At 49.2% G+C, this 11,595-nt stretch overlaps 5 protein-coding genes across 5 annotated transcripts; 4 read left to right on the forward strand and 1 right to left on the reverse strand.

The window, feature by feature from the left end:
• Positions 1-224: 224 nt before the first annotated feature.
• N7457_003276 (uncharacterized protein) lies at positions 225-2,076 on the forward strand (the record flags this gene model as incomplete). Its single annotated transcript, XM_057174321.1, has 2 exons — positions 225-448; positions 507-2,076. 2 exons carry the CDS (start codon positions 225-227, stop codon positions 2,074-2,076), a joined length of 1,794 nt encoding a protein of 597 aa, XP_057034472.1.
• A 777-nt stretch (positions 2,077-2,853) lies between these two features.
• N7457_003277 (uncharacterized protein) lies at positions 2,854-4,818 on the forward strand (the record flags this gene model as incomplete). Its single annotated transcript, XM_057174322.1, has 1 exon — positions 2,854-4,818. One exon carries the CDS (start codon positions 2,854-2,856, stop codon positions 4,816-4,818), a length of 1,965 nt encoding a protein of 654 aa, XP_057034473.1.
• An 834-nt stretch (positions 4,819-5,652) lies between these two features.
• On the reverse strand, positions 5,653-7,065 carry N7457_003278 (uncharacterized protein; the record flags this gene model as incomplete). Its single annotated transcript, XM_057174323.1, has 1 exon — positions 5,653-7,065. The coding sequence occupies one exon, from the start codon at positions 7,063-7,065 to the stop codon at positions 5,653-5,655; it is 1,413 nt and encodes a 470-aa protein (XP_057034474.1).
• Positions 7,066-8,762: 1,697 nt separating this feature from the next.
• N7457_003279 (NAD-dependent succinate-semialdehyde dehydrogenase) lies at positions 8,763-10,524 on the forward strand (the record flags this gene model as incomplete). The annotated part of the gene is made up of 4 exons (XM_057174324.1): positions 8,763-8,885; positions 8,938-9,025; positions 9,085-10,354; positions 10,407-10,524. 4 exons carry the CDS (start codon positions 8,763-8,765, stop codon positions 10,522-10,524), a joined length of 1,599 nt encoding a protein of 532 aa, XP_057034475.1.
• A 420-nt stretch (positions 10,525-10,944) lies between these two features.
• Positions 10,945-11,488, forward strand: N7457_003280 (LYR motif-containing protein 2; the record flags this gene model as incomplete). Its single annotated transcript, XM_057174325.1, has 5 exons — positions 10,945-11,028; positions 11,096-11,153; positions 11,206-11,288; positions 11,354-11,377; positions 11,429-11,488. The coding sequence occupies 5 exons, from the start codon at positions 10,945-10,947 to the stop codon at positions 11,486-11,488; spliced, it is 309 nt and encodes a 102-aa protein (XP_057034476.1).
• Positions 11,489-11,595: the final 107 nt, after the last annotated feature.

Genomic DNA, 11,595 nt, shown 5'->3' on the forward strand with positions numbered 1-11,595 from the left:
ACATATATGAGCCAGCATTTGAAAATCTGAGCTTGTTCCTACTTTTTGGAGATCGCATCTGGTCGTTTCATTCCTTTGGCCGTTCTCCTGCATTACTCGTTGTATTTTTGCACATGTATTTCATGTGAGCCACTCGTTTACCACACACTCATTTATATACCGAACTTTTTGCTGGCATATTTAATCACGGTGGTTAATCTGGCGACAAGTTGACCCTATTCACTATGCTTAACTTCCAAAAATCCCTTTTGAGGGCATGGTTCCTGGCTAGTGGTCTCCTCGCATTGACTGAAGCAGAGGTGACGTGCAATGAGGAGACAGTTCACGCCTTGGCCAACCCATCGTTCGAGACCGGGGATTTGACTGGTTGGAAATCGATGTTGGCTTCAGGAGGTCCATCGCTGGGTAATGTTGTAGCTGGTGACGCTTTTGACGGCGACTATCGCTTGTGAGTCCTACTTCAGAACCCACTCAAAGACAGGGAACAATCTAACAACAATATACAGCACGATTCAGGCAACCTCCATTTATACCTATCTGAAACAAACCCTGTCAGACCTTGATACCACCAAGCCGTACGATCTCTCTTTGGATTACAGAATCCAGACCACCCAGCCCGTCCGACCGTCCAACCCAGCACAAATTTGCTACCTGGGGTGGTCTAAGGATACTTGGTCTTCATGGGTGGTTCCACGGACTACGATTTCTCTTGCTTCTACCGATGCTCAATGGAAATCCCTTTCAATCCAATGGCAACCTACTTCTTCTATTCAAGATCTTTATCTTGTGTTTGCTTGCACACACCCTGGAGTGACGATTGACTTGGACAACTTTCAACTGCCCATTGGAAGCAAATCTGTTTGCACTACATCAATCCCACCCTCAGCTTCAAGTACCATCACTTCTGCTTTGCCTACATCAGCTGCACCAACCTCGGAGTCTGTCACTACCTCAAGTGTAAGTGTCTCTCAGGCTCCTGCCAGTTCGCCAGCCGAGACGTCTCCATCTTCCTCTACGAGCTTGCCAGGACAGTCTTCCACCTTGATCGTGGTACCTACCTCGTCTCCAGTTGAGATCACTGTTTCTCAATCGGTGCATCTATCTTCCTCTGCAGCATCGGTACCATCGCCGTCTTCTGTCGCAGTCCCACCATCATTGATCAGTACATCTGCATCTGCTTCGATTACCATTCACCCTTCGTCGATTGTTCCTCCCTCCATTCAATCATCTTCCGTCGTTTCTTTACCTGGTCAAGTCCCTTCATCGGTATCTTCATCTCAATCTCTTGCGACCAGCCAAACTGCGAGCCCGTCAGTAAACCCCCACCAGCCTGGATCGCCGTCTGGCTCGGGTCCCTTCGTGCCCAGCCAGACTATACCTAGTGGTGGCCCTGGTCCCGTTACTGGAGGTCCCTCATTGACCAACGGCCCTGGGATTCCGGCGTCGACACCCAATGTACCTCTCACAACATCTACTGTGTTGACTACCCGCACTTTTACAATTACAGCCTGCCCATCAACTGTCATACATTGTCCCGCTGCATCCAAAACCACCTCCGTGACCACCGAGACAGTGGTAGCATATACAACGGTCTGCCCAGTTACCAAAACTGAACAACCAATCCAAGCGACGCAGACAACATCCAGCATCTTCAGCACCCGCATTGCAACTGTCACATCCTGCGTGGATCATCAGCAGTATTGCGCACTGCCCCACAGAAGCACCCAGCTTGTGACGGAGACCGTATTGGTGTCCACAACTGTATACCTTGCTCCAGTACCAACCGCTAACAGAGAACCTATCTTTGTTGACAACAACGGCTTCTATAGATCTCCTCCAAAAGCCACCCAGATCAGTTCAGTTTCAACCGGCTCGGATGTTGGTGGACAGGTGCCTGCGGATGGGGCTGTGAACCTTCCTGGATTGGGGCCTGAAGTCACCAGAACGCAGATTGTTTTCTCCACTATTTTTGTGACACAACCCATCCTCGCAACTGTCTGTCCTCCTGCTCCAACAGGATCTTCCTCGGCACAGCCCCAGCCTCGACCGAGCAGTGTTCGCCCTGTGTACTTTTAGTCCATAGTTCCACGAGTAAGAGGCGCCTATATAGAGTATCAAGTTTCCTTAGTATATATGTCCGCGATCAATGGCTTGTTCGTACAACATCTGAAGCAACTATGATATGAATATGTGTTTGAATAGGACCTGTTAGTAATGTCTCAAAGTCGAGTAATACTGCGAATAGATTTCTTGAATAGAGAACAGCGAAGGGAAAATTGAGAAACAAAATTGATTTTTCAAATTCGACACTAGGGGAGATCTTCTTATCAACGGACAAATAGGTCCCTGAAGAGGCCTGCCTAAGACATATTATTATCATACGACAATAGAGTCAAGGTGAGATAGCCTATGACCAAGAATTCTGGAATCTTTGAGACCTGAAATGAAGATTAGTTAGACAGAGAAGCCAGAATTTAGATTATCATCTTGGGGTTTGATTGAAGTAGAAGAAAGGCCTATCTAAAACTTTATGCAACTATAACTTTCCTGTTATGGATTAGCGTGCATAATCTTGGCATTAACAGTGTATATCCGCCACGTGACCGCGTCAGTGATCCACCCGCCTGGAATTTTTGACATCTTTAACATCCAGGAACAATCAAAGTGTGCGACTAAAAAGTTGAAAGGATCTGGCCAATATACAGGAGACAGAGGTCTCTGCCACTGGATGCTTTATTGATGCATGAGGCCGAGTGGCAGCCAATGAAAACTAGCATTTATGCCACAATTAGACCCTACAGGTCCAAACCCTTCGCGCATACAAGCGATAAGTGACCAGCGTGTCCTTGAGACATGTCGTCTTTCCCTCAGAGCCAGATAGAGGAGTCTTGGCAATTCCCACCGCAGTCAGCACAGCCACGTCCATCGCTGTTCGGTGGACCCAGCAGTGATGTTGGTTTGCCTTCTTCTCAGCCAGAGCCGCCGAGGAGCTCAATTTTCGGTGGCCCCTTCTCTCAATATGGAAATCTAGATCCTGTGTCCGAAGCAGACCCCATGGACGAGGCACCAGATCAAGGCGAAAATGAGGCCGACATGATCATGCGAGACCAGTCCATCGTATCCCAAGATGACTTCATCGACGATTTTCAAGAGGAGAACCGTGGCAGATCTCTCAGACGCCGGACAAAGCCAGTTCAGCCTCAAACGGAGCCAATCCACTACGTAGTTGACCGAGGCCTTGACCTGCCACCAGGCGTTGAGCGGCCCAATCTGTTTACTGGGTTTGCCAACGCATGGAGACACTACAACTCCGACGATATCGGAGCTCATAATGCCATTATTACTCACCGCAGTCGAGATCTATCGGCTCATCTTTACAATGCCCACGCACTTCGCAGGCGAACGCGTGGTATTTCTCGGAAGATACTCGAAAATGACAAGAAGGCCCCACCCCTTGTACCTAGACGGTGGACGGCATGGCCTGTTCATGCTGCGAAAGTTCCTCGCGTTGATGAGATGCTCCGGAACAGACCGGAGGCTACAGAGATATTACAAATGGCACCGGATCCGCGACCGAGCGCTCAATTGGAACAATGCATCACAGCAGTCATGCTGAAGGCTTCGAAAGAAAGATTCCAGGCGCGAGAGTGGGATTTCGAAGAAATCGTAGAAGATCCTCCACGGATCACGGACGATTGTGATCAGCTGATGGAAGATGAATTGAAGAAAAATGAAGAGGATGAAGACGAGGAGCCTGTTGATACAAGAATCCTCGAGCCGATCGTACAACTGGATGATGAGGAGGCTTCTCATCAAGTGCGTCCGTTGGTACGAAATGTCATTTCTCAAGTAGATCGGCTGCTACACGGGCTGCACTGTGCTATGAAGAGTCGCCAATATGAAGACGACTCTGATGGCGAGCAGTCGAGTGAAGAGGACGAGGAATATCCGACTGACGATGATCGGGAAAGCCGAAGCCGAAGTCGATCGCGTGGTCGACAACACGATCGGCATGACTCATACGAACGACAAACATCAGTCCGTTCTAGCAGCGCACACACGTCTAGTGGAGCGGAAACAGACGAGGAAAGCCTGCGAGATGTATCTGAAAGCCGAGACCAATCCCGCAATCCCTCCGCAAGCCGTCAGGGCAACCGACATTTCAGAAGCAGACTCAAATTGCGCGATTGGAGCGAAGTCATGGGACTAGCATCAATGATGGGTCTCCCCGCCCCGGCGGTGATGCGCGCCTCAAAGCGATGCGCTGATCTTTTCGGAGAAGACATTGAGTTCCGGACGATGCCTGAGGGACGGGTACGAAAGAAGCGCCACATAACTGGCCAAGAAGAATATGCCTACACCGAAAGTGAGGGTGAAAGTGAAAGTGGGAGCGAAAGCGAAAGCGAAAGCGAAAGCGACTTCCTCAGTGACCCCGATCTTCCGATTGTGCCGCCAATATCTATGCCAGTTCCTCAACGCATTGTCAACCCTACCGTTCAGCCCAAGTCCAGGACGAAAACATCAGGTTCGCGACGCTCAAAGTCCAAAATGACCCCCGCAATCGTGCCTCCTTCGGATTCTCCGTCTCCATCCCCGGAAGGGCCACCGGAATTCGCCGAATCCGCCGCTGAGAACATAGAACAACCTACTGAGGAGACCAGACCAGTGAAGTTGGGCGTTGGAAAAGGCCCTCATCGCAAAGTGGATATTGTGTGCCCCATCAGGAGTTGCAGTCGACATGAGGACGGGTTCTCCCGGAAGTGGAACCTCAATCAACATTTGAAAAACACTCACGGAATTCAAAATGAAGCCCCCTGATGAGCGGGCTGGGGCTAGTAGGGCCATTGTACTTTAATAGGCTGTGTCCTTTCAATTGGCTCTGGCTCAGTCACTACATAGATGTAATCAAATACTAATCCGAGGCGGTTCACTCGCAACGAATGCCCCTTCCATGTGCATAATACACTCCATATTCAGGAATCTGAAGCGTGTCCGCTTTACGTGTATCCAGCGGATTGTTTACAGGGCTCGGCCTGGCATTACTTGCGCTCAAATGCCTGCTCCCTGTACATCATACGAACTCAGGCATGGCTCGAGCTGGGCGTTCTAAAACAACAACAACAACCCCTTGTCACTGGTGCGGTACAAACCAAGCATGAGCTTTTAGGTGCTCTATTCATATCTACAAGGGAACAGTACGAAAGCCCCAAAGTGTAGAACATACAAAACTCATTTCCAGATATCTGTGACCTACGCCAGACCGTGAAGGCAATCTTGGGGGTTTTCCTTTCTGTTTGTTAGGTTCATTTTCATAAATTAAAAAGAATGAACTGAAACCAATGCCTTAAAGGAGTCTCAGGAACACTATGGTCCATAGATGACATTCTCGAGGATAGTTTCCCCTTTCTCTTTCGATAAGCTGGCGGCATCTCTCAATCAACCATGAATTCTTTAGCTGGCTCAGAGATTATTGGGCATAGATGAAACTTCCTGGTTTCCACGGTTTCAAGCGGGCACGCACAAGCTCCAGTGCCTGCATGATGTCGAAATGAAGAGAACAATATGAATTGATGGGTATACCGAGGTCAACAGCCTAGCTGGGTTCAAGGTCTTCTTCGGTGGAAGAGATTGTTTCCTCGTCCTGAAAGGAGGTTAGTAAATATTTGTGAATTCCTCTGGGCGAATGTGTCCACGGGCCTTAGTTGCATCGGTATTGGTCTCGTCATTTGCATCTGGTGTCGGTAGCAGAAGGGAACACCACCGATAGGCAATGTCCCTGCGGTCCGTATAGCGCTCAATTTGTGGAAGCATGAGCCCCAATGCAATCATTCTGTATTCATCAAAGAAGCCGACACCGAAATGCCGAAAGTCCCCTCTTCTGCCAGCCTGCGAGATGCCAGAATGGGATAGGACGTAGCATTTTTGTGCCCAAAGGCATCCTGGAGCATGGACACGTCGAATCTGATCGTGCTGGGTGAGTTGCACACAATTCAAAGGAGTCAAGTCTTTACAACATGTTTGAAAGTTTCTTGGCTTTGCTCCGTGTAGTGGTTTGTCTAGCGCCTTCCAGGCCAGTGCTGCCTGGAATTGCTCGTTCTCATATACTGGCCCTCCACCAAAGCGAGATCCCCAGAAGTTCTCCAATGCGCCTTTCTTCAGATCAAGCAGAGTCGCTGCCACTGCACGTCTCAAGAAGTTGTTGCGAATGACATAGTCGCTTAGGGTTCGCCTTTCACACACAGCCTGTCGTAGTGCAACGAATAGCCATGGTTTCAAGAAAGCTTGCATCAGGCGCTGTTCCTCCATCCAAGACGGAGCACAGTCCTCCTCTAGGTAGCTGTAGAGTCGGACTCCTGGGGGCCTGGGTTCATTCTTTCGCCAAGGTCTCTGTCGATTCTTGGGGCGCTCTATTTTGGTAGACAAGCAAAGTTTGATACAGCCATGGAAGAAGGCATGTGCATCACCCCGAATCGCGCTCACAACTACAAGGAGACGGTAAAGAAGTCTTGGGGGTGTTGTTTGAGGGAATGGAACATTGCCTATCAACGGCGGGATGAGAGGGATAACGTGTTCAGGCACGTGCATCCAGCAAATCATAACATCAAAATAAGATTGTTGTAATGGGTTTCCCTCCGACGAAACCCCTATTCTAGCAGTCTCGTCACTCCACCATAGATATACCAGTGCTCGAAGCTGAACTTGGATATCGCGGTCAAGTCCTGTGTCTTGCTTCCGGTCCCGATGTGTCATGATTGCTTCCACAATCTTTGCGAAGAATGCAGGGGAGCTCTGGAGATAGCTTGCGACTGCTGGCGAAGCTTGATACAATTGATGTAGCGTGGGCAGATTATGCAGATTGATAAGGATTGCTTCAAGGGCCAGCCAGGGAAGAGATTCGAATGGATCGGTTAATCTGCGTTGCAGAGTGAGAGTCAGGGACAAGTCTGCATCCGAGGGGAGAGACCCAAGACGACGAGTGAATGCATTGTCTTCTTTCAAACACGCCAAGACGTGTTGGAACGCATCAGGAAGAGACGATGCTACCTGCTGAAGAAGGGAATCCATGGAGATCGATTGCTAGGGACTTCCCTTGTATTGCACGTCAGTGACCGGATGCTCCACCAATCTGGCTTCCCAGGCCTGGGCAATATAGAGACAATATGGGGAGAGTTTGATGAGACTTACTGGTGCACGTACTCTCGGGTGTAGAGTGAGAGATGCCCGATCTTGAAGCAAACAGACTGAGCCTCAGGGTTTCGTTAAATGAGGTGTGAGATTCCCTGTTTATCCGCCAGCATGTAACTTTCTAGGATGAGTCTGACGCGTCAGAGTCAAGTTATGGAGAAGAGAAGCTGATGGTCAACTCGGAATGGTCCCTGTGAGTGCATGGGGGCATGATGGAATCCAGGTTCGTGATAGTTGAAAGAGCAAGGGAATTGGCGGTTAGAATGAGGCAGGAGGAGGGTCCCCATAACAGGTGTTAGATACACGAAAGCGGCGTGTGTCTCAATTGATCGTCGCCAATTTGATTGTTGATGTCTGTCTCCGTGAGACAACAGCAGAATGAACATTCGGATTTGACCGACTACGTTTTGAGTCGGCATGGCGATAGCCAGATTCTCTTTTCAGCAAGGCAGATAGTTCCCCACATTTGAGATTGTAAGACCTTCTATCGTATCAAACGAACTGGCGGTCATTCTCTAGAGGGAATCCTGTGATGCCCGTGCAACTTTACATAGATCTATAGGTCCCTTTCTTGGTTGAATCATAGCAGATAAGTCTAAACAGGAGCTTCACTGGCACCAGTGTTACCTAGTGATATGATATCTATAAACTCATAATACTGAGTCGCAAGGGATTGCTATTCTAAATTGCAGTTAGATCGTCATAGGGTCTAGCAAAGCTCCTGGGTACCTCCATGGTACTAATGTGCTGTTATGTTTAGCAGACTTGATACAGTGATCCTAGGTAACGCTAGCTTCCAGTTGGATATCTCTCTTGCTTTTCATATTCCAATCGTTATTCTTCAGACTATTGTATGGGTTGACTCAGTTGATCGGCTTACCACTCTTTTAGATGTCAATGATGTGAGGTTGAATTGGAAACCAATACATCGTGGAAAGAATCGGCGTATTACAAATACGCTATCTTGGGGCTGAATGTTGGATGTTTATGCCGATTGATTGAAATTACCGAAATGTAAACAAACAGGTGTCCTATTGGCCAGCAACGCCGAATACAATAATATCTGTCACAATGTTACCAAAATTACGATTCTGTGGAAATGATGCAGTCCAGTACAAAGGCAATCTTTATTTCAATCGATCTATTTGGGCAATAATTCAAGAGTGATACTCTCTTTGTCCCTGGAAGTGATCAAATAGAGAAAAAAAGCAGGTATGGTATCCCGATCGTGAGCTCTGGGGGCTCTGGTTAAGAATGACATCAACTCCGCAGTTCCCCGCTTAAGCATGAAGCTTCCCTTCTGAGCTCGATCTGGCGGATTTCCAAGGTTATTACTATTACCATTACTCACATCTTCATCGGCTACTCCATCCTCGGTGCTCCTCGGACGCAAAGAGCAATCACCATTGAGACACCGCAACTCGAGACATCCGCCATACCCCACTAGCTGTGATTGCCGCTCCCTGTATAAAGGGCGTCTCCAACTCTCCAACTCCCCGCAATTTTAGACCGACATTCGCCGCTCAATTTCCTTCTTGTCCTGCTACCCCTCTCCTCTCAGCGAGTCTACCTTTATAATGGACCGCATCATCCGTCCTGTTGCCCGCCAATTGTTGAGACCCCGCCAGAGATATCCCTTTTCTATTCCCCCAACTGCTCGCGCGCAAAGACTCTACAGTATGACACACAGCGCACCACAGGTAAGATCGACGGTCTATTGATAGTCTGTCTATACTAATACCCCACATCCAGTTAAAAGACCAGTCGCTCTTCATTGAGAAGGCATACATTAACGGCGAGTGGGTCGACGCACAGTCCGGCAAGACCTTTGAAGTCCACGGTAAATGGTAAACCGATTGATATGTGTATGAAGCGTTACTAATTTGCGTTCTCTTGCAGACCCTGCCACTGGCAAACTGATCGGAACATGTCCCGAGCTCGATACATCCGATGTCGAGAAGGCGATCCAGGCCGCCTCCGAAGCCTTCCCCAAATTCCGCACAACCCTCGGACGCGAGCGCGCACGCATGCTTCGCCGGTGGTACCAGTTGATGGTCGACAACGCAGATGACTTGGCTAAGTTGATTACCTGGGAGAATGGAAAGCCCCTCGCCGATGCCAAGGGCGAGGTGAACTATGCCGCGAGCTTCTTCGAGTGGTTCAGCGAGGAGGCACCTCGCACATACGGTGACACAATCCCTTCCACTGTTCCCGGAAACCGGGTCATTACCCTCAAGCAGCCCGTTGGTGTGTGCGGCCTGATTACACCATGGAACTTCCCCGCCGCCATGATCACGCGAAAGATTGGCCCTGCCCTTGCTGCTGGCTGCACAGTCGTGGCCAAGTCTCCCCAGGAGACCCCCTTCACAGCCAATGCTATCGCTGAGCTTGCACACCGCGCTGGTATTCCTAAGGGTGTTGTCAACTTTGTTACCTCCTCCGAGAACACTCCTGCAGTAGGCGAGCTCCTTACTAGCCACCCAGAGGTTCGCAAGGTGTCATTCACCGGCTCAACCAATGTCGGCCGCATTCTTGGAAAGCAGTGTGCCTCGACAATCAAGAAGGTCTCCTGGGAGCTTGGCGGTAACGCGCCGTTCATTGTTTTCGATGATGTCGAGGACCTCGACGCCGCTGTGGCCGGTGCCATTGCCTCCAAGTTCCGCAGCTCTGGCCAGACTTGCGTATGCGCCAACCGTATCTACGTCCAGGAAGGCGTGTATGAGGAGTTCTCCAAGCGCTTTGTCCAGAAGGTCAAGGACTTCAAGTTGGGCGCTGGATTCGGCGAAGGCATCACCCACGGTCCCGTCATTCACGAGCGCGCCGTCAACAAGGCCCACCAGCATGTGCAGGACGCAGCCGCCAAGGGCGCTAAGATTGTCATTGGTGGTCAGAAGGCTACTGCTCTCGGTCCCAACTTCTACCACCCCACTGTTCTTACTGGCATGACCAAGGATATGCTTCTCGCTTCGGAGGAGACTTTCGGCCCCGTGGCTGGTCTTTTCCCCTTTAAGACCGAGAAGGAGGTCGTTGACTTGGCTAACCATGCTGAGGTTGGTCTCGCCGGTTACTTCTTCAGTGGAAATGTTCGTCGCATCTTCCGCGTTGCTGAGGCCCTGGAGGTCGGTATGGTTGGTGTCAACACTGGTTTGATCAGTGATGTTGCCTCTCCGTAAGTTCATCAGCTCCCATCATTTACATACTTAGCACTAACTTTTCCATAGATTCGGTGGTGTCAAGCAGAGTGGCTTCGGTCGCGAGGGCAGCAAGTATGGTATTGACGAGTTCATGACTATCAAGAGTGTGACTTTCGGTGGCATGGGCGAGCCTCTTCAGGAGTAGAAATTGGGCATTTAAAAACATTTTGGGAAGCGATATATCATTTTTACTAGACAAATTTATCACAGTTACATTGGCATGGTCTTCTTGCACCTCTCGGGTTCCATAGTATAGTAGTTTTCACTGCTAACCGTCCCTTACGTTGCTCTCGAGTCTTATCACATTGCAGATAGCACGAATTGAATGCAATTCAATCGCGTCTTTGCCTCATCCTGTTCAGCACATACTGTAGACCTACCATTTTGGGCGATCACCTGACCATAGAAAATACTACAACTCTGGCAGAAATATCCAATACCTCACCGCCTTCTATATCCCTTCTCCTACAACGAGAAGCGACGCCTTGACGTATCATCAGACGAAAGGTTATCTGGAATCTCCTATTAAGGCTCTTCATATAGACCGTTGACCTTCTGTGATACAATGCGGCCCTCACCCCATTTCCTAGCCGCGGTCGCCCGCAGCCAGCCTTCCAAGCTGAAGAAGCCTGCCATCGGTCTAGACCATGTTAGTATAACAAAACACATGTTCAGTGACGCTTGGTTTCGAGTATATATGCTAATAGAAAGTGCAGTTTATCCAAAGACAGCGGGTGTTATCATTATGGCGGGAGATCGTACGAGCATTAATAAGTATGCTCGCCATTCCCGATTTCTGATCCTTGTATGAGATTAATGAATATAGAAATTCCTCCGTCATCAACGAGGACTGAGCTGCACAGATACGCGCGCGATGAGTTTGAGCGCCAGCGCGGGGTATCAGATTTGGTAGGTTGACGTTGGGGGTTCTATTGGTTATGATTTAACCTGTTTGGCTGACCTTTTTTCCGCAGCAACACATAAGATACTTGCTTTCGGTATGAATCCCTGTTATTTAAGTGTGGTACCGGTTGCTAACGAGCTTATAGACCGGCAAAGCAGAATTTGAGACTATGAGACGCTATATCGACGAACAGATCGCTGGTTGATCTGCGTTGGTAGGCTGCATTTTGTAAATATTGGTTGTATCTCTAAAATTGTATAACCGGAACTCGAGTCATTTCCAAGCAAAGCGATGTGTACTATAGGATTGGGA

This window comes from Penicillium paradoxum (genome assembly GCF_028828445.1).
Source record: "Penicillium paradoxum strain IBT 22861 chromosome Unknown utg000003l_segment0_segment0, whole genome shotgun sequence".
Classification (NCBI taxonomy): Eukaryota; Fungi; Ascomycota; class Eurotiomycetes; order Eurotiales; family Aspergillaceae; genus Penicillium; species Penicillium paradoxum.